A 22,766-nucleotide genomic window follows, 5' to 3' on the forward strand; every position below is an offset into this window, starting at 1 on the left:
CTCTCTTTCCCCAAGGGGCATCCACTATTGAAGCCACTAGCCACCTGTCTGCATGCTTTTCTGTTGCTTCGCTTGGTACCTGGATAGACTTTCTCTGGTCTCAATCCAGAACCACCTCAGAATAGCTTCATCCCCTTCAGAAATTAAGCTGGAGGGTCCCCGACTTCGAGATTCCAGTCTTCTTTCCCTCATCTCAGATCCAAGCATCATGCAAGGCCCTCTTCAGCTCCTTATGTGGCCCTTATACAGGACTCCATGAAAGCCCTGCTGGAGACTGTGAGAACAATTGCAGCATTAACCTCCCTCCTGATCCTGATACCTCTTCTGGCACCATTGCCTCCCTCAGCACCGATCCCCCTCATCAACGCCTATTCCTCACTCAGCACCAACATAAACTTCCTTGCCAGCACCAATGCCTGCACCAGACCCCTCACATCTGCAGAAAGGGTCTACCTATTTTTGAGGAATGGAATGAGACTCCCTCAGAAAGACCATACAAATCCCCTTTGGAGGAACATTTAGGTGGCACCTCAGCAGAATATTATATTAGTGCTTCATCTGTTTTTTCTCCTGACTAACAGAGATAGTTTCACGCAAAGTCCACTTATCTTTATATAGAAGCTGTCAATCTCTGGAATTGATGCATCTGTCACCAGGACACCCGCTCAACAGTGCACCTTCTGGGGTGCCTCAGCAGGCATTTCTCTGACTGCCTCAGCAGGCATTTCTCTAGAGACTATGAGTGGGAACTGCATGACTCGGTACTGCAGAGCATCTGTCAATAATGGAGATTCTTGTTTGGGGATCTCTTTGTATCTCAAGAGAACAGCCTACTGTTCCTGAGCGGCCAGAGGCCACAATTCCAGAGGAGATGCATTTCTAGTACAGCGTTCGGAACCACCGATGTACTCATTCCCATCCTTTCCCTTTTGCCCTGAGTCCTGAGAGAGTGCAAACAAGACGAAGTGTCAGTGATCCTAGTGGCTATTCAGGTTCACCAGCTTTCTCTAGATGTCCTCACACCTTGACCCAGGACAAGGGCAAGATCCTCTGTCCCAATCCAACATCTCTCCAGCTAGCAGCTTTGTATTTGGATGGACACTGAGCTTAGAAAGGGTTTGCTCAGTGGCCATCCGATTCATCATTAGCAATAGCAGAAAAGACTCCAGGAGAAAATGAAATGGAAAACATTCTGTACCTGGTGCCAGCATCTCTGGATACCCCCAGAAAGTTCCCAAATCCCTTTTTATTCTGACTATCTCCTATCTCTAAATATTTCAGAGCTGTCCCTCAGCACCATGCAAGTACACTTGGTAGCTATTAGTGTTTTTCACTCTCCAGTGGACAATCATTCAGTCTTTGCCCATCTGACTACAGTAAGATTTCAGAAGGGGCTTGTCACAATCTTTCTTCAGTGCTGAAATCTACTGTGATATGGGACCTCACTTCAGTCCTTTCAGCATGAACAAATCTCCCATTCGAGCCTTTAGCTTCATGTATCTTCACTCATCTGTGAAGAAGGTTGCCTTTCTGGCTGCAGTGATTGCAAGCAGAAAAGCAGGTGAGCTGGGGCTCTTATGGCGGACCTTCCCTATATGGTCTTCCATGAGGATAAAATTTCGTTGAGGTTACATCCAAAGTCGATTCCTAAAGTAATCTTGGAATTCCATCTGAGCCATGTCATCCATCTACCCATCTTCTATTCAAAACCCCACGCCTCCAGAGAATACAGGAAGCTCCACTCTTTGGATGTCCGTCGAGCATTGACATTCTGCCCGCAGAGGACAAAACCCTTCAGGAAATCTCCCAAACTATTTCTATCTTTCACCAACCTATGAAAAGGGGAATCTCAGACTGCATCCTGGTTTGTTATGAGTTAACGGTGACCGCTCCCACAAGGTGTTAGAGCCCACTTGATCAGAATCCATGCTGCATCAGTAGCTTCCTTCTGTGATGTCCCCCTTCTGGAGATCTGTGGCGCAGCCACATATGGCTCTGTGCATAACCTTTGTGAGACAGTACACCATGGTACAAGATTCTACGACAGATGCATCCTTTGGGAGAATGGTCATCTATTTTGTGGTACAGCAGGGCCCCTTGCACCCTCCTCCTCCTCAGTGAATACTGCTTGTGAGTATACTGCTTGTGAGTCATCGCAGGTGGAATACACACAGGGACCATCACTTGAAGAAGCAAAAGAGATAACTGGAGTTCTTCCAGATGTGTACATAGTTGTAGTCCACTATCCACCTTCCTCCTCTGCTCTGGATCCTTATTGTAAAGTTATTTGGGATAGAGAAGGAACTGGAGAGGTGATTGGTCCTCAGTGGTCCTTTATACCCTTGGTTTGGAGCATGAGGAGAAGGGTGCAGGCCTGGACCACGGACACACTGCTAGTGAAAAATCTTCCTGTTTCAGGTGCACGGTGCACATGTGCACTGCGAATGGAATACACAGGGGATACCACACATCTCGGAGAGCTCCAGTGACTGTTCAGGGTAAATAACCTCTCTTTGTGAAAACCTGTGGAAGCAGTGAGAGTTAGGGATTAACGACAGAAGTGCATAGACTTGGAAAGCATTGTTTGTAGCCCCACCTATGACTTGCAAAGTGGGAAAGCTCCTTTGTACTGGTTTTTGGAGGAATGTTCAAAACATATTTGTAGAAGCCACTTTGGAAAAAGAGATTTGGACACAGATGTGGAAATAGAGATTGCATTCAAATCATTATGGATGAGTGAGAGAGTGCACAGTGCCAACCAAAACCTTGTCTTGATGCTGTCTTTTGTTTATTGTACACATTAGACTACAGTGACACGAAATGGGCAATCAAGGATTGCCTGTTTGCCACACATTAGGCAGTAGAGGTACTACCTGCCTACATTTGTGCTGGTCAGTCCCTAAGCCTGAGTTGGAGAGTCACATCTGTGTATTTATAGTTTTTAAAGCCAGAGGTGACTCTTATGAAATCTAGCCTGACCTACAACACAAAACAGGCCACCAGCTTTCCCCCATTGATTTGTGCATGTAGCCCAATAACCTGTGGTGGTGCTAGGGCATATTGCTTAGGAATACATTAAATCTTTACTTAAAGGCACCCCAAGGTGTAGATTTTACCACTTTTCTTGGTGGTAATTTGTTCCAGTAGACAATTACCACCACTGTTGAAAATTTGCATCTTATTTACAGTTTGAGTCCTACTGACTTCAGTTTCTAGTCATTTGATCTTATTATGCCTTTGGCAGATAGATTAAAGTCCAGTAGCATTTGATATCTTCTCCATGGGATCTGTACAGGTACTTATAGACTGTGATCAAGTTACCTTTTAACCTTCTCTTTGATAAGTTAAATAGATTGAGTGCACTGCGTTGGCCAGCTAGCAGCTCATAATGTAGAGGCATTCCTCTGCTCATGGGAGATAGAGCCACTTTTTGGTCGGTGGTGTAATCAGGTACATGCCCAAACCATAGATAAGCAGACTCCTAGACCTGACATAGGTCCATCCCTGGCATATCTGCCACTGAGAGGGGAGTTCCCCTCATCTGTCTTCCAAAGAATTGCTGTTTCTTTATTTCAGAAAGGGAGTGAGTAGTTTTAAAATTAAAACAATTAATACTGCAAACTATTTGTATCCCTAATGCCTTTCTTTAACTCCTGTGTGTCATTTAACAGGCAGGAATGCGTGGAGCAGCTTTTGAAAAACATGTTTGATGGAGACCAGACTGAAAACTGCATAGTGAATGGAACTCAGATTTTATTAACGTTATTGGAGACAAGGCGCTCTGGGTAGGTTTACTCCCCTCAGCAAGAAAATGTTACAGCTCAAAATCTAGTTTGACTTTGTTCAAAAAATAAGTACCTGGCATACTTTCAGGGGCTGCCTAAAATAAATACAAGAAAAGCTGTTTTTAAATGCAATAGTTGTGCTTCCAGGTAGCATCTCTGGGTTGTAACCGCATTCTGCTAGGGGCAAACACATAGGAAAGCACATCTTTACACCAGAGAACTTACAATCTAAATAAAAACAGAAGGTGGGAGAAAGAGGTACAACATAAACATGGTTATGATGGGCACATGGCTTTTTAGTTCCAATTCTTCATTTTTAATTTTTTTTTTTATTTCTATGTTTGTGGGGGCAAATGAGGGAGAATGGCAGGAGGGGGAAGAATAAACAGGAGTAAGGGAGTGAGGAAAAGGAAGACATGGAAGAGAGGCATCAAGGGGGAGGTAGGGAGAATAAGAAAGAGGAACAAAAGGAAGAATGGAGGGGAGCATGGAGGGCCGGTAGTGGGGGAAGAAGGGCAGGGGACAAGGCTTGGGCAAACAATCAACCAGCAAACAGAAAATAATATTCAAAGCTGAAATTGTAAAAATTGGGATGTGGACACCAAAGAGCCTGGGGCTGTGATGATCTGAAATGGCAGGGCTCAAAGGTTCCTGGCTGGGTCTCTCCCATCTGTTGCATACAGTAGGCAGAAGAATAATTTCTTCAGACATCTGGACTGGGAGAATGCTACAACTAAGGGGAGGCACACTTCACTGTCTCATTGCATACACCTAGGAACTCCTAGCATCCCTCCACAATCTCCCTGCGTGCCTCCAACCTACCTCTATCCCCCATGCCAGGGGCTCTTTGCATCCTCATACCCTCTTCCCCCCCATACAAGAGTCACTCATTCCCCTCATGTCAGGGCCTCCGGCACACCCCTGTTCCCCCATACTCGAGTCATCCATTCTCCCCCATGTCAGGGACTCTCTGTGTGCCCCTTCCCCAAATGCCTTTCCATTCCCCTTCCTTCCTCTCTGTCTCCTTCAGTCTGTCAGAGATGGGTATTGTTATGCTGGAATATGCTAATTTCTGCCATCAGCAGGTTCTTTGATCTGTAGAAAAATTAGAAGTGATTGAAATTGTGGCTGTGATAACCAGATGCCTTGAGCTCCGTGCCCCCATTTGCCCCTTTTGTTTTTTCTGTTTTTTACCATAATCAATAGGGCTCTGATCATTCCCTGACAGTTTGATCAGATGAGGTGTCCAAAACTTATCATGTTACATCCAGACAGAAAATGCCACCAAGCTGAGTGCAAGGACCTCACAAGGTCGGCCAATAACTCTCCAAACAATAAATGGGGACTGGAATCCTAGAAATGTAGAGCTGGAAGGAACCTCGAGGTGATCCTATGTATCCCTCTGTGCTGAGGCAGGACCAAGTAAACCTAGACCAGGGGTCTCAAACACGCGGCTGCGGCCCCAGAGTTATTTGCTGCAGCCCGCCAAGCTCCCCGCCCCACCGGAGTTATTTGCTGTGGCCTGCCAAGCTCCCCTCACCCGCTGCCCCCCCTTTCCCCCCAGTGCGCTGCGTCCCCGCTCCTCTGCCTACCTCCAGGCACTTCCTGCCACCCAACAGCTGTTTGGCAGTGCTTAGCACTTTCCAGGATGGAGGGGGGAGGAGCGGGGAGCCATGTGCTTGGGGGAGGAGGCGGAGAAGAGGCAGGGCAGGGATTTGGGGAAGGGGTTGGAATAGGGGCAGGGAAAGGGTGGGAAGAGGTGGGGCAGGGGCGGGGGCCTCATGGAAGGGGTGGAGTGAGGGCGGGGGCAGAGTGGGGGGCTTTTGTATCTTTATATGAAAAGGTATCATTTTTGTTGCTCTCCTTTGGACTGTCTCCAGATTATCCACCTCTTTCCCAAAAGTGTGGTGCCCAGAATTGGACACTACTTCAGCTGAGGCCTCATCAGTTCTGAGTAGACCAGGACAATTACCTCCTTTGTCTTACATGCAACACTCCAGTTAATACACCCCAGAACGATAATAGCCTTTTTCACAACTTCATCACTTTGTTGACTTGACTCCGTTTGTGATTGACTAGAACCCCAGATCCTTTTCAGCAGAACTGCTCGTCTACCGGAAACTCCTTCCTGTTTGCTCAGAACAGACGGAAGGAAGTGTAGGTTTGCAAGGCCATCAGGAGGCTTGCGAAGCAAGAATTATTTTGTGGTTACGGCACTGGCAGTGACTCGACATCTGGATTCAGTTTCCACCTCTGCCACAGATAGCTTGTGGGGGCTCAGGGAAAATCACTTAATTTCTCTGTGGCTCATTTCTTCATCTATAAAAGGAAGATAATGCTTCCCTGCCTCTCAAGGGTTCATTAATGTTTGTTGTGCATTCAAAAATACTCAAGTGATCGGGGCTATATCAGCTAGTGTATTTGCATTATTCTTGCTAAACATGTCTTGAAGTTTTGTTATAGCGTTTAACAGTTGTGTACAAGATTAACACTTCCAGATACATCTTTAATGCTTAAATATTTCAGAAATGTTAAACACAAGGACATATTTTAATTCTTTTTCCTTGCTGTCCTTAGTATGATGAGTAAACAGTAATTTACTCTGTCATCTCACTCTGCTTCATGGATTTGTATTTACATAGTATTTTAAACTTCAGCCAGCAGTAAACAGTTTCTCTTGGAAAATAGCCGTGGATTTGAAGAGGGAATGACAAGGCAGATAATAGGGCTGGGATGGGTTTCTGATGAAGTCAAGCATGACTACTCTTGGTGATTTTGTCCAAGTTTTGAATATTACATTTTACCTTTCTCCCTACAGAGTGGAGGGACTGATGGACTCATTCTCTCAGGGATTTGAAAGGTCTTACACTGTCAATAGCAGCATCTTACATGGTATTGAACCACGGCTAAAGGATTTTCACCAGCTTCTACTCAATCCCCCCAAGGTAAAGCCCCTCAGCCCTTCCTGTGTTCACAGTAGCTGACAACATGCACGACAGAGGTTTTCTTTTCTCTCTGTGTAGGATCATTTACCTCCTGGATATTTTCAGTTTTGCTCACCTAAAAGCATCATGTACTAAAAAAACCCAAATCCTACAATAAATTAACTTAAACCCACAAAGAGAAATTCAGAGTTCAGTTTTAGACTTTAGATGTCTAGGTACCAAGTGGTGGGATTTGGTGGCTGAGTTGCTGTATTTGAGTAACATTAAGGATATTGTTTTATTGTAACTAGGGTTTTGGAGACGTGTGTGGGGAAAGGAAGCATTTCCAAATATAGCCTGTTGGAATTCATGAATGTTCTGATTGGCATGCAAGTCTGCTATTAATCCCAGGGGATAGTCAGATTATCAATAGGTGGCTCTGTCTCCTATAGGGCAGGACTTCTGTCCTGTCACGAGCCCTTTGTAATAAAGATTTGTATTTACTCATTGGTGGTTGTAGCTTTCTGAAATTTGATATAGAAAATACTATCTGAATATTGTTAGTTTTGATTCAGAAGTTCTTTAATTTCACTTACTGTATTGTCCCTGGACATGACTCAATGGGTAGAAGGAAAGGCTGACTTAGGCATCAAACAGTTTCCTTAGCCGAGGAGGTTTATATGAAGCCGACTGAATGTAAAATCAGACTGTCTGATTAGAGTAATGACATTTTGACCTATGTAGAGATGGATTCAAAATCTGGTTCCTTTTTCTGTTTGTGGTAGAAAATGTCAATCCTGACTACAATTGGTGTCTTGGAGGAGCCATTGGGGAATGCTCGTCTTCATGGAGCTCGACTAATAGCTGCTCTGCTTCACACAAACACTCCCAGTATTAACTATGAACTATGCAGACTCAATACCATGGATTTATTACTTGTGAGTAATACAGTGTGACATATTGTGGAAGAATATGCTGTTTAAAGAGAGAACATTATCTGTGATCTGTACAGTACAAAGACAGATACACTGTATCTGATGTATGCCTGTTTGAGTGTGTAATTAATTGCTTAATCTCCTGAAAGTAGGAATACCTATTCTCAAACTAGTCTTTATAACATAATTATGGTTGGTCAATGTGTTGAAACACACCTTAAACTTTCAAGATAGGAAGCAAGATAGAAAGTATAGTAAGAGGCCACCCTGGCTTAACCAGGAGATCTTCTCTTGCTTCTCATAAACCAGAGAAATATAGCCTAGACATGGGGTTCTCAGGACAAATTTTTTGGGAGCCTCAGAGTGTGCCGCTCTCACACTTTCCCCTAAAATACTTAATTAGCTTTAGGAAAAACAAATAAATATGCACATAGACACGGCCAAATCATTGTAATTTATTTATTGCTAGCTAGTAAATCTGTTGTGAAAAATATTAACAAACATACAAGTATCACTTTTCACAGCAGACTTACTCAGCCCTGCCAAGCTTGGGGACAAATTAAGCCCTGTATTGGGGGTCAGGGGAAGCATCAGGGGCCAGGGACAATGGGGGTTGGAGGGTGGAGGGCTGGGGGAGTCAGTGGGGGGCTGGAGCCTAAAGCCCTGCAGCCAGAGCCTGAAACCCCAGAGCCTGGAGCCTGCCGCTGCTCAGCCAGAGCCCGGAGCTGGAGCCTGAAGCCCCTCGGCCAGAACCTGCCGCCCCACCACCCCAGAACTGAGGCCCAAAGCCTGAGCCCCACCACCCCAGGAAGGATGGGGAACTCACCAGCTGTCTGCTCCTCCAGCATTGTGCCCAGGTGTCTCCAGAGGGGCGCAGAGCCCATCCCCGGCTGGCGGTCCCAGCAATCAACACTGAGGCTTTGTCTACACTGCCACTTTACAGCGCTGCAACTTTCTCGCTCGGGGTGTGAAAAAACACCCCCCTGAGTGCTGCAAGTTTCAGCGCTGTAAAGTGGCAGTGTAGACAGTGCACCAGGGTTGGTAGCTGTCTCCCCTCAGGAAGGTGGGTTTTTTTATAGTGCTGGTAGAGCTCTCTCCCAGTGCTGGTGCGGCAACGCTTTAACGTTGCTAGTGAAGACATGCCCTAAGGCTATGACTACACTGGCAATTGAATGACAAAACTTTTGTCTTTCAGAGGTATTAATCCCCCCCACCTCGCCCCCCGAAAGACAAAAGTTTTGCTGCAACAAGTGCCAGCATGAACAGTGCGTGAACACAAACGCTGCTCGTTGGGGGTGGAAGTTTTTTGTCAGCAGGAGAGCATGAGTTTTAGTGGCACGGCTGTAGCAACACAGCCATGTAGCTAAAAGCGGTGTAGTGTAGACATAGCCTAAGGTGGTGCATCCAGGAGCAACAGGGAGGTGGAGGGGCCACTATTTTTTTTTTTACACCCGCCCCACCCTATCAAATCCCAGAAGGCTGTGGCCACAAGAAACCCCCTGGTGGCCGCATGCAGTCATGGTGGTCACATTTGAGAAATGCTGGCCTGGACGAATCTACCATAAGGTGGGTTCCCAGGTGGCTGGAAAACCGTACTCAGGGAGTACTTATCAGTGGTTCACAATCAAGCTGGAAGGGCATTTTGAATGGGATCCTGCAGGGATCTGTTTTGGGTTCAGTTCTATTCAGTATCTTCATAAACGATTTGGATAATGTCATAGAGATTACACTTACAAAGTCTGCAGATGATAGCAAGCTGGGAGGAGTTGCAAGCACTTTGGAGGACAGGATTAAAACTCAGTGATCTTGACAAGCCGGAGAAATGGTCTGAATTAAATAGGATGAAATTAAATAAGAACAAATGCAAAGTACTAAACTTAGGAAGGAATAGTCAATTGCACAAATACAAAATGGGAAATGACTGCCTAGGAGGGAGTGCTGCAGAAAAGGATCTGGGGGTTTTAGTGCATCACAAACTAAATACAAGCCAACAATGTAATATTGTCACAAAAAAAGCAAATATCCTTCTGGGATGGATTAGCAGGAACGTTAGGAGCAAGATAAGAGAAGTAATTCTTCTACTCTACTCAGCATTGATAAGGCCTCAACTGGAATATTGTGTCCAATTCTGAGCACCACACTTGAGGAAAGATGGGGACTAATCAGAGAAAGTCCAGAGGAGAGCCACAAAAATTATTAAAGGTCTAGAAAACATGACCTACAAGGAAAGATTGAAAAAATTAGGTTTGTTTAGTCTGGAGAAGAGGAGACTGAGGGGGCACATAAGTCTTCAAGTACATAGAAGGTTGTTATAAAGAAGAGGGTGATAAATTGTTGTCCTTATCCACTGAGGACAGCACAAAAAATAATGGGCTTAAATTGCACCAAGGGAGATTTTGGTTAGACATTAGGAAAAGCTTCCTCACTATAAGGGTAGTTAAACACTGGCACAAATTACCTAGGGAGGTGGTGGAATCTCCATCATTGGAGTTTTTTGAGAACAGATTAGACAAACACCTGTCAGCGATGCTCTAGATAATAGTGGGCACTGGACTAGGTGACCTATCAATGTCCCTTCCAGTCCTACATCGCTATGATTCTGTGAGTCTTTCAACATTAACTGTTAAAGTAACTTAGCAGAATGTCCGCAAAATATAAATAAACTCCACAATAACTAAGAAAATGGCTTAGGAAAAATTATTTCTGATACTTTCTGAGTGGTACAGTTAAGTTATTGTCAGTGATTATTTTTTATCATAGCCAACCAAGCCATAGGGTAGAGAATATATCTTAATTTAGTTTTGCTATGAGTCATAGTTATGTTTGTGTATGATTTAGAGGAACTAGAGTGCATTATGTTTGGTTATAACTTATGTGTTGGAAGAGTTTGTTGTGGAGGTGAGATAGCTGTGAGTGCATTTTAGTGTAATGCTGTTTAGATGTTATACTCCTGGGGGAATTCTGCGCCAAATAATTAAAAATTATGCATACAATGTTTTAAACTTCTGCAAAATTCTTCATATTTTGTCAAAATAACACAATATAATCACACCAGTTTCAATTATTTTGGTAATTTATTTCAAAATACTTGTCAGCAAGTGTGTCTGTAACAATAAAGACAAAAAAAATGATTCAGGATTTTTTTTTTTGACAAATAGACTCGGCATATTAATACAGAACTTTGAGTAATTCATTTAAACTACAATCCAGAATCATATTTCCCACACCCTGCAGAAGCAGTGTAAAAGCTTTTGGGGGGGGGGGGGGTGTCAGGGGTAATGGAGGAGTTGAGAGAGAGGGAAGGAGCCTGGGAGTGAACCTGGAGGGTTGTTGGGTTATTGCCCCCCCACTAGCCCTTCTGAACCCCAGTCTGTGATCCCCTGAGCAGCCTTGTGTGCCCCACTCTGCCTCCTACCCTGGCTCCACCGGCAAGCTGCTGTGATGAACGCCGATTGCTGCTGGCTGTTACTGCCGCTCAGCCGGCTGTTCTGGCACCATTGCCACACTTCTTGGGCTGAATGTATTTTCTGCAGGGGAAAATTTTGTTTTGCTCCAGACATGAATTCTGTGCGTGTGCAGTGGCACAGAATTCCCCCAGGAGTAATGATGTTAAGGTATGTGAATGAAGGTTGTCTTAACTATTGATTTCCTTGATTTTTAGTGATTATCTTGGTGGAATTAGCACTTGAGCAAATATAACCCTTATGTTAACAAAGTTTTTGTTTGGGTGAATTAGATTACACTTTTGCAGTCTCAAGGGGCCTCAGTTTTTGGAGTGAAGCCTGCATAGAAACCAGGCTGCACCATTATAACACAGACTATCTTATGTTGAGTGTAGTACCTTACTCCACAAGTGATTCCACTGATCGAAGTTTCACTGTCTTGCCCTCAGGAAAGATGCTCTGTAAATTGGGCTGACTGACAGTATACTTCCACTTTGTCCCTCTTGTTTTTACAAAGTGTGTGTGTGTGTGTGTGTGTGTGTGTGTGAGAGAGAGAGAGAGAGAGAGATCAGACGTGTGTCCTAAGTGGATTTTTTTCTGTCCTTTATTTTGTTCCAGGACTTATTTTTTAAATACACATGGAATAATTTTTTGCACTTCCAAGTGGAACTGTGCATAGCAGCTATTCTCTCGCACTCAGTGCACGAAGGGAAATCAGCAACAAATGATCTGGAAAATAAAGAGGAGGTGCTGAATGGGAATGTGACCACAGAGGACTTGAAGACTCCAGACCACAGTCCAGAGAATATTATGGTGACACATGTAAGTCTAGTCATGTCACTTGAGAGCTTTAGATGGATGGATTCATCACGGGTCTTGGTTAACAAGAGAGTAACCTGACAAACTGCTCAAGAAGAGAGGGTAATGCTTATCAAGGTGTCTAGACATTGCTTTGGTCTTCTAGTTCTGGATGGAAATGTACTTGCCTTTGTACAGATGATTTATTCTTTCAACTACACCTCTACCCTGATATAACGCGACCCGATATAACACGAATTCGGATATAACGCGGTAAAGCAGTGCTCCTGGGGGGGCGGGGTTGTGCACTCCGGTGGATCAAAGCAAGTTCGATATAACGTGGTTTCACCTATAACGCGGTAAGATTTTTTGGCTCCTGAGGACAGCGTTATACCGAGGTAGAGGTGTATAGAGGAAAAATATCGCCCCTCTTCATGAGTTTAGAGATCACTTTTCCTTTTAGTAAAGATGCATAGGCATTTTGGACCAAAAAATCCCCAAAACCAATCGTTATGATTACAGATTCCCGACTCTTTCTGTGCCTGTGCTTCTAATGCTGAGAATATTCTGTGCTGTTGTCTTAAAACCATGATAGCTCTCTTAAATTAATATTATGATGAACCCTCTAAGGGTAAAGTGAAGAAACTTACAGGAATCACTGTTTCTCCCCTCCTCTAAGAGAACGGAAATTCTATGACATAGAGGAAGATTGAACCACTTAAGGAAAACTTGAGAGGATTGCTGGACCTTTTTAGTGTTCTTGTGCAGTTTGTTCTGTCAAGATGAATCCATTTAAAATTTGTCTTAAAGTAATTTTAAGTGATAGAAAGTGTAAAGAGATTAATGAAAGTGATCCCCGATCTAATATAGGCCACAGGATTTCCTTTAGCCCGTGTCTGAAATGTTCTCGCTATCTCTCCCTCTCTAGCTGTTCCAGAAGTGCTGCCTGTTGCAAAGGATATTGGATGCCTGGGAAGTCAATGACAAAATACAGTAAGGGTGGTTTTGGTTGTATGGAGGGCCCAATTTGAGGGCTGCAAATTTTGACTATTGTGTTGAATATTCTTTCAATTATTTGGACAATAGAGAAGTTTGCTAATGTGCTAGAAAATCAGAATGTAAATTGTTCTGATGTAAAAAATCAAATACATACCAGGTAAACATATACATAGACCCTCGTGGACAGGTAAGAACCTCACAGTGCTCCAGTAGACATGCAACACACACTTCATTCTTGGTTTCCCAAAGAACATCACATAGCACATCAGCTTGCTTTTTTTAAAAAAAATAATCTATGTACTGTTCCCCCCACTTTTGGGAGAAGAATGTCTGGGAAACCCTATTTGAGATTAGATTCCTCCTGTAATTTTCTAACACTGGAAGCCATTCAGGGAATGTGGTGATTGGTATGAAATACGACTCTAAAAATAAAGAAAATAGACTGATGTGAAAGAAAATTATCTGGGCTTCCGTTTCCTTACTTGCCTAAACATTTTGCTGCTATTTATAGCACTTTACAGCTTCAATGTGCTGTAGAGGCAATTTGCTAATTTCTCTTGACAATCCCCCTGCATGGTAAATAATGCACTGACAACCATAATTGTGTCTGTCGATATTACTTGAATTTTGTTTTATAGATTTAAATGATTGGGGGTGATGAAACTTACTCAGTGTCTCACAGCTAATACAAGGTAGAACAGATTGTTTAGCCTAAGTAGTTAACATCCGAAGAAGTGGGTTGTAGCCCACGAAAGCTTATGCTCTAATAAATTTGTTAGTCTCTAAGGTGCCACAAGTACTCCTGTTATTTTTACACATTTCAAAGTGAAGTGGCCCATTAACACCTCTTCCTTTCCTCCTTATGACTTGTCTCTCTCACCAACAGAAGCTTGTCCAATAAAAGATATTACCTCACCCACCTTGCCTCTCTGTCATCTCTGTTTGGGCTTTGACGTCTGTCACTCATTGAGATTCAGGAGACACTTGTGGAGCTCTTGATTTAGCTCATAATTAATGCTCGAATTTTTAGGCACAACTTCATGTTGTTAAAAGGAACATCCTGACTAGGGGGTTTGTATAAAGCCTGTCACCTTATTATCTAATACTGAATTTTGCAGTAACATCCTGAGCAAAACGGGAGTCCTGCGGCTGGTGTTATGCAGGTCAATCTGGACGATCAAGGTGGTCCCCTCTGGCCCTAAAATCAATCAGTCTATGAAAACTCCCAAGCATTTATGGGGAATTGACATTAGAACAGCAAACCATCACAAAATTAACTTTTGATGTATTCCAGTTACTCCAAAATATAAAGTGAAAAGTTTTACGTGTCACTGAAGTACTGTATGCTTTTATCATCAACATCTCCTCCAGGAGCTCAGATAAAAGAGGTGGTTTTCTTTTTACAGTATTTTGTCTAGAGTTCAGTAGTGGGTGACATGGAGACTTCTTTTACATTGTGTTTCTAGGATGTTTTGAACGTGCTTTGGTTTGGAGCAGCCTCCACAATAGTCAGCAGCGCTGCCTGTGTCAGCCTTGCACACAGTTAGAGCTGCACAACTAATATTTGACTCCAACCTGACTATTTGATGAGCTATTCTGCAATGTGAATGAAGGGTTGAAATGAATAATTAGGTCACTTGTTTGAGTTCTAGCCATTCTTTTGATTGTCAGCACCTGCCAGTTTGAAAGCAGATCTTCTAGATTAACTGAAGAAGAACTTGCATCTGAAGAAGTGAGGTTCTTACCCACGAAAGCTTATGCTCCCGATACTTCTGTTAGTCTTAAAGGTGCCACAGGACCCTCTGTTACTTTATATTAACTGAGTAGTTCTGGTCCGAGCTGTGTAAGTGCCACCTGCTGACCTGCCAGCAAGGCTAATCTAGTTTGATTCCTGAGTCACTTCTGTCCTTTTCTGGATAGTGTGGATAGGAGGATTGGCTCAGCCATTTCACTCACTGATTGATTTTGAGATTGACACTTTCCTTGGATAGCATTGGAGCAACGAAAATACAGGGGCAATGTGACTTTATTATTGGACATAATTTTGATTTTTTTTTTTTAAATTCTCTTTAAGAGGGAAATACGTCATCATAGATTAGGATCTCTTTTGTTCTCTCTTACCTTCAACTACAATCCCAATGCTTTTTAAATACAGCCATGATTCGAATCTTTCTCTGTCGCTGTGTCTTTGTTTCAGGGAAGTGATGATTAACAAATGATCTAGTTCTGTGCTAGTATCTCAGAGCTGCTTTTATAGATGACTGGTGTACCCGGTGCAATGGGAGTTCTCTCTTCCCTTCTCACTATCTGCCTGAGACAATATGAACTGGTTCCTCTGTTGTGAGACAGCGCATCCCCTTCAGCCTGTGCTGTGTTGATGCAGCATCTTTACATCTGCCACACTGGTAGTAATTACTGTTTACACACGTTAAATTGTGGCAGCAGCAGGTGACTCTTAAGAATTTGTTGATGAGTGTTTTGTTGAACTGGTACTGACTGTTGCTGTTTTCAGGGCAGAAGGTGGAATGAGGCGAGGGAATATGGGCCACCTTACCCGAATAGCCAATGCTGTGGTACAGAATATGGAGAAGGGCCCCATGCAGACCCAGATCAGTGAATTCATTAAAGGTACATGGTCCTAGTCCCTGTTCCATCACGTGTTTTTCTGATTGAATAGCTCTTTCTGAAACACTTTATTTTGCCTTGTTTTACATGCTGGTAAGAGTCCATTTTACAGTTTAAAAAAAAAGATTTCTGGCTGAATGTTTATATTTGATTCTTATGGAGGCTTTTGGCCACATTCTGCTCTCTCTTACATGCACACTGCGACATCGAAGTCTGTGGGATTGTATCTGCATAACCATGTGCAGAGTTGGACTCGTTTTGTCCTACAGAATGCCTTGTTCAACAGGAGGTTGTACATTTTTGCAGTACCTTAGATTTACAGGGGAGAACGGGTCCCTGTCCCAGGAAGCTGACAGTCTAGTTTAGACATAACATATCAAGAAATGACCATAAATAAAGTGTGGGTGTTGGGGCTTAAGAGGTGTTATGGGGAGAATGTCTAGGAGCAGATAAGGATACCCAATTAAGTATGTTAATGGAAAACACATTGGTGCAGATGGGAGGAATCTTTCACCTTTCTTGGCTTCTTACATGCTTGTCGAACACTAATGTTAGCAACTTGAGAAGTTGCATTGGGCAAGAATTTGTAAGCGTTGTCTTCTAGTTTGCTTGGCCATTTAGGGGCTACATTGGCTGAGGAATTTTCCTTATTTCTATTCTCTTTAGCTCTCTAACCCGGTTCATTGCATGGGAGAATAGCATGTTAAACACTGAGCAACGCCCAGAACTGAGGTGGTACATTATAATGCATGGGCAGAACTAGTAGTTACAGTACATAGTATCCAAGGAATATGAAATGGCATGAGTTAACTTTCCTTTGGAGGTCCTTAGGGCTGGAATCTCTCCATGCTCTGATATCCATCTCAGCCAATGCCCTCTCAGCTCTTAAATGACACCTCAGATGTACCCCTCTTCCTCAGATGTGTGTATTTCCAGTCTTGGCCCCATATTTTTGTTTCGTCTTCTGTTTGCTTTGTTGGATTCTCCATTGACTTTCAGTGTTTTGGATCATAGGAATGTTTTTAATCTTTTTAAATATCACCATGTTTTTGTTGTACAAGTGCTGAGGGATTAAAAACATGTTATATAAAATATTGCATCAGGTATTGAGATGCATATACCCCAGAACACTGTTCCTTACTCGTCTGGGGATCTGAACATTGTGTAATACATGGGAGAGAGTGAGACTGATGTGTTCCATTGACTGGCACTGGTTCTTTGTTCCTTGAGCTGTGAGGTAACTATGGTGGTGACCCATTTGTTACAGAGCTACCTGAGGATTGCAGAGGGAGGTGGGAGAGCTTTGTAGAAGAGACGCTGAGAGAGACAAACCGGAAGAATACAGTGGATTTGGTAAGGACAGTGCTAAACGCTTCTGCATATTTCAGATGGGCCTGCCGCTTTCTGGCACCTGTTTTATTTGAAAATTATCGGTTTTGTACGACTTTTTCTGTGATATTTTTCCTTGATCCTACACAGCGGGTATACAGGGGCCGGAGCAGGAAGTTATAGTTAACCTCTCCTCTCTAGTGCTGAATGTGAGGGATTTCTCTCTGACCTAGTGGCAATACTGATGTAGCTTGGCAACCTCTCTGATGTCTATTGTGTCTCATGATGTTGCCCTCTGAAGGAAAATAATTCCTACTAGATCGCTTTGGTCTCTGGCTGTCATGGATTTTTAATAGGGCAAGATTATACTGTGACCTCTCTTGGCTTTCCCTGACATTCATTTTGATCTTTGTTTCAGGTGAGCACCCACCATCTGCATTCTTCCAGTGAGGACGAGGACATCGAGAGCGCTTTCCCCAATGAACTCTCCCTCCAACAGGTGACAGACTCTGTGCTTCGTACTGTTGCCAAGAAGCACACTACATCTGGCTTCATCTTTAATCCTTCTCACTATGGCGCAGCTTCCTGACTTCTTACCAGGGTCTAACGCTGCTTGTGTGTCTGTCTAATCCATTAACAGTCGAGATGGTTTTATAGGAAAGGAAGGACAGTTTGCCCAGTATTTGAACCTTCTCACCCTAAAGTTTTTGTGCCTGTTGGTAAAATATCACTCACTCACTGCAGCAGAGGATAGAGCTGACCATTGGTGAAGACTGCTCCCCTGCTGGAGGTGCCCATGGGGAAGCCAGACATTTTGTTAGAAAGAGGCAGTGTGACCCATTAGATTGAGTGCTGGACTGGGAGACCTGGATTCTCTTCCCAGCTCTCCAGCCGCTCTGCGGTAGGATCTCTCTGTGCCTTAGGTTCCTCAAATTTAAAATGGGGATATAGTGATACGTATCTCTTTCGTAAAGCTCATTGAGATCTATGGGTTACAATGGTATTATTTATAAAGGAAAGGGAAGGCAATTGTATAGGGATTCTCTTATAAAATGAGAAAGCCAAATGAAGGGGTGAATTTTGCTTTCTTGTGTCTGGAGGCAAATGTTCGAAATTTCCTAATGGTTACTGGTAGAGCCAGGTTGGACAGCAGCAGGGCTGGATTAACCCATCATTGGGCCCCAGGCAGACATACACTACGGGCCCCTACCTATGCTGATGGAGGTGTGGCCGGGCCTAATTTGAATGAGCACTGTTGTGACCTGGTGCATGAGGTCACAGCACCACTCAGGTTTGGCCTGCCTGTGCTTCCATCATAGTGAGCAGGGCCCTGAGTAGTGGCAGGATGAGCAGCTGGTCCTGGCGGATCTGTAGTATGGCAACCCTGACCACAGTGAGTGTACTGCATGGCGGGCCCACTCCCCCTCCAATGAATTTTGGCCCTAGGTGCCTAGTTTGCCTGTGTATAAATCTGGCCCTCGTCATCAGGAGCACTCTGTGAGGGCTGCTGAAGGGTGTATTTGCATAGTGATTGTTAGGTGAGAGTAGAATGGGAGGAGAAGTGTCTCTAGACTCGTGGGGAAAGTAGAGGCGGAGTTTAGGAAAGAGCAGGGCAGATTAGATCCAGCAAAGACATTTTAGGTAGTTCAGTTTTAGCTAGTCATATAAAACCAGGTGTGGGGATTGAAGGGACACCCTTAACCTGAAATCTAGTGAGGTTCAAAAAATGAGTTTCTGGTTACTTACCCTTTCACCTGAGTCCCGCAGCCAACTTCTGTGGTTTTGCAAAAACACTTTTCTTTTCACCCCAGTGTTTTTCTTTCCCTAGTTGCTATGATAAAGCCCCCCATAAAAACAAGGGAAATTAACTGACTTCTCTCTACAAGGGAAATGGGAATTTCCCCCTTGCACTGGTGGGATGGCAGTTTCAACAGCAGTGCTAACAGGAGGACTTCAATATACTGAGGGTCAGAAAAACAGGTGTTTGCTGGCTACCGCAGCAAAGTCCTAACAAACAATAGTGGTGGAGATGCCTAGCCTGGAAAATTGAACTATTATATTATATAGTTAAGTTTATTATAGTAGTGCCTAAGGGCCATCCAAGAATGGGGCCCCATTGTGCTAGGCGGCAAACAAACTCAGAGGAGTAGACCATGGGTGGGATAGGCTTGATTAGCAGCATCTTCTTGTAATGTTTATTTTAAACTCCTTGAATTGCTTTATAACCAGTCTCTGGTTGCATCCCTCAGGCATTCTCAGAGTACCAAATCCAACAGATGACAGCCAACTTTGTGGATCAGTTTGGTTTCAATGACGAAGAGTTTGCAGACCAGGATGACAATATCAAGTGAGTTCATTTTTTCAGTTTTGTCTACAGTTGAAGATTGGCAGTCAGATGAAATCCCCGAGGAAATCTTCATCTTCCTCATGTAGAAGGAAGCATGCAAGTGATAAGGCAATTCCAAAAACCATTAAGAAGGGAGAGGTGGATGGATTTTGTGTTACAGAATCTTAGGGTACGTCTGCACTGCCCCCCCAGTCCCCCCCCCCAATATCCAACCCTCGGCGGTGAATCTCGGAACCCGGGCTCGTGCTCGCAGCCTCAATCTACAAGGCTAAAAGTAGCGGCATAGACGTTCTCGCTTGGGCTCTGAAGTGGCGGGGGTCTCAGAGCCCAGCCTGAAGGTCTACATGGCAATTTTATAGCCCTGCAAGGCCAAGTCTGCTGACACAGGCCAGCCGCAGGTGTTTTATTGCAATGTAAACAAACCCCCACAGCATGAGTTCACTGCAAATCAATAGAGCTTGAACCCTGGGTCCTGACTTAAGTCAGGCTTGGACTCTCCACCCCGTGGCGTCCTGCGACCCAGGGTCTGAGCCCTCAGTTTGTGTGAGTTGTTGTAGCTAGAAGGATGGGGCGGATAGGCTATGCCTGAGTTCAACCCCGGGGCTTACACTGCACCGTAGACATACCCTAAGTGATAATGACTGTGCAGCTGTTACGTAAGAGATGCTAATCTCATTAAAAACACCTCCTCATCCCCATCTCCCGAGATTATCACCACCCTTATAGGTTTCTGTCATTAAAAATGAAGTATAACATCTTATAACTGTATTTCATATAGCATTAAAAAGTTAGAGGTCTCCTTCCATTTTGTGAGACTTAATTTCAAATAGAAAAATGCTAGAGGCTGATGGACTTAGTGACCTGGTGATCAGTGGAAAGGGGCAGTTTTTAGCCTGGAAAGCTCTGTGGTAGCAAAATGACTCTTTGAATCTTTTGCAGCTCCCGTTGAATTTGAGTTATTGGGAAGTTCATTGTTTGTTCTCTTCATGGCAGAGCTTAAGTCACTACCAGGTCCTGAGTAAAATAACTGTTTTCAAATTGCTATTTCATGTTGTATGCCAGCTTCAGGTGAGTTTGTACCATCTTTAGAGTCACCCTCAAGAAAGTACCAACCAGTATGTCCTGAAAGCTGTCAGTACTATCTAGCTCTGAAGGTCTCAGGATTCTCAAAGTTCTAGGGTCTCCACTAGAATGATATTTAAATAAATGGAAGCTACTTTTCAGTGTGAAGGGAGGATCTTAGATATTCTCTAGCCTTTTTCTTGAGCATTGTGGTCATAAGGGCCATTAATAGGCCAACAAGTTCCAATCCAGCATGCAATTGACTGATTATGGGGTAATTGTTTTTCCCATTTTGTAATAAAATAGGAATTAAATCAATTACTGGGGGGAAAAGCAGCATAAATTCTATCAGGAGTCATGTAGAGACAGTTAATGTAAAACTGGAGCTGAACGAGAATTGTAGCTGGAACATACTGTCCATTCCCATGAGGATGAATAGGAAGGGAGAGAGAAGAAAACAAAGGCTCTTCCAGTGTAGGATATTTGTTGGTGAAACCTGTGAAAGAAGTAATTTAAGATATAATTAAAAATGACCCTTTTTTTAGTAGGATGGTCATTTGAATATTTTTTAATATTTTACAACAGATGCACTAACTTAATAGCTTTAATTGATAACATTTGAGACATAAATAACACTGCCCTGATTTAAGCATGTGTAGATGTGGCATAAAATCACCCTCCTCAATCCCCTCAGGTTATTCCAATGAACTGCACTCTTGCCCTGTGGAACCCTTTCCCGTTCTAGTAATGGTCTCTCTTAATCTAAGTGCCAGTGTGAGCTATTTGATGATTTTTGTGATTTGCATCATTATCCACTAGGCACTTTGAGCAGCTACATAAGTGATCAGTAAGGACGGAACATGATTATATGAGAAGCTCTTAGAGGTTTGTGATCAGCTGGAATTGGCCTTATCTTTGGGAGCTTTGTCTCTGACTCAGTTGAAGGAACTGACAGACATTTGTAGGCAGCATTTATACTTTGCAGGAGTTGGCACGTGACAGCCAGTAGGGGCTTGGTTTATTCTCTATACGGTCAAAATACCTTATGAGCTAGGATAGTCCCACTGGTCTCATGCTAAGGAGCTGAACAACATCTAGGGGTATTTATCCTACAAGTGGTATCTGCAGAGAACAAGGTTACGTTATTTTTTCCCCTCAAGGACTAGAGTAAAGAAATCATTGCGTTGGAATAATACAGCAGTGAGTGTGCAGAGAACAGCAGAGAAGTTGGGTTGCAAAGTGTCTTTATATGTTTAGCTGTCTTTGTCCCTGTTGCTCCAAGCCCTTATGCAGATTTCTCTTTGCAGTGCACCTTTTGACAGGATTGCAGAGATAAACTTCAACATAGATGCGGATGATGACAGTGTAAGTGGGGTTTCTGAATATTTATTGAACAGGACTGACTCCAGCAGGTCAGTCCATGGTTGAATCAGATGCATCCATTTGCATCTTGGAGAAAAGGGGTGCTGAATTTTATTTATGTAGTAAAGAAAAAGATGCCCCAATGCCTATCTCCAAGCAAAGGAATCAGGACACTGAAATCACTTTACTGTATAATTCTCTTACTCTTTCAGTCTGCTGTTGCATCGTCTAGCTCTAAGACTCCATTACAGGAGCGGCCACTGGAGCTGGATGGTGTGCTTCTGTCTTTGCTAGCAAATGCCCTATGAGCCTGCTGTTGCCCGTTGTCTCTCCCTGCCACCCTTTCTGTCTATTGAATAGGATTAGAAGTTGGTGAATAAAAATATTAGAAAATTGGTTCCTTACAGATCTGAGTATTGCCACCCCATCCTTTGTCTCTCCACCATACTGTACTGAGTCAGCACCCGTTGTGGGAGCTGGATGATGGTGCAAGTGAAGAGTCCCCTACACCTGTTTCCTGACAAAACCTGTTCCGTTCAGAACTGAGGGCATTTGATTTCCTTAGTCTTAAAACTGCTTCTTTTAAAAACTTCCCTTACACTGCTCAGTGAAAAATTAGTTCCTTCTTCCCTTTTCTCTCTTCACTCCTCCGGCAACATTTCTGAGAGGCAAAAATTCATTGTGTTTTGCTTGAAACTGCAAACTAAAACCTGCAGCCCCAGATAGCATTTAATATGCTTAGCTGTGTTTTCCTAACTAGAGAGGGGGTTTTTTTGGTAGTGAAATTTCACTACAGCTCTTGGTTATGATAGTACATCATCTCATAACTGACACATACTTAGAACCTTTTATCCAAAGATCCCCAAAGCACTCAACGAACTTGGCAAACTGATCACAAATTGTGTATGTTCAGAAATATGCGACTTCACCAGCCACTGAAATGCAGCCACTGCTGGGGTGGAAAGTGCTATGTGTTGGACAGAGCAAGAGTTCAGGAATAGCACACCAGTTAGCATTACAGGGTGCTTTAAGTAGGAAGAATGTAATTACTCAGTTGAAATTTAGCCTGAAAGCTGAAATTATGCTGTGGGAAGTTCATTTGTCTATGTGGAGTGGACTATATCCATGCCATCATCTCTTTATTCTCAGAATTCCAA

The 22,766-nt window shown here is 43.5% G+C and overlaps 1 protein-coding gene across 1 annotated transcript in view; it reads left to right on the forward strand.

The window, feature by feature from the left end:
- PPP6R2 (protein phosphatase 6 regulatory subunit 2) overlaps positions 1 to 22,766 on the forward strand; it is a 111,207-nt gene that overhangs the window by 44,517 nt on the left and 43,924 nt on the right. The window contains exons 8-17 of the mRNA XM_065397506.1: positions 3,672 to 3,785; positions 6,604 to 6,730; positions 7,495 to 7,647; positions 11,706 to 11,909; positions 12,814 to 12,878; positions 15,397 to 15,512; positions 16,777 to 16,862; positions 17,257 to 17,337; positions 19,088 to 19,185; positions 21,555 to 21,612. Coding sequence (XP_065253578.1) covers positions 3,672 to 3,785; positions 6,604 to 6,730; positions 7,495 to 7,647; positions 11,706 to 11,909; positions 12,814 to 12,878; positions 15,397 to 15,512; positions 16,777 to 16,862; positions 17,257 to 17,337; positions 19,088 to 19,185; positions 21,555 to 21,612 — 1,102 coding nt within the window. The remainder of the gene's footprint in view (positions 1 to 3,671; positions 3,786 to 6,603; positions 6,731 to 7,494; positions 7,648 to 11,705; positions 11,910 to 12,813; positions 12,879 to 15,396; positions 15,513 to 16,776; positions 16,863 to 17,256; positions 17,338 to 19,087; positions 19,186 to 21,554; positions 21,613 to 22,766) is intronic.

This window comes from Emys orbicularis, chromosome 1, assembly GCF_028017835.1.
Source record: "Emys orbicularis isolate rEmyOrb1 chromosome 1, rEmyOrb1.hap1, whole genome shotgun sequence".
NCBI classification, from domain to species: Eukaryota; Metazoa; Chordata; order Testudines; family Emydidae; genus Emys; species Emys orbicularis.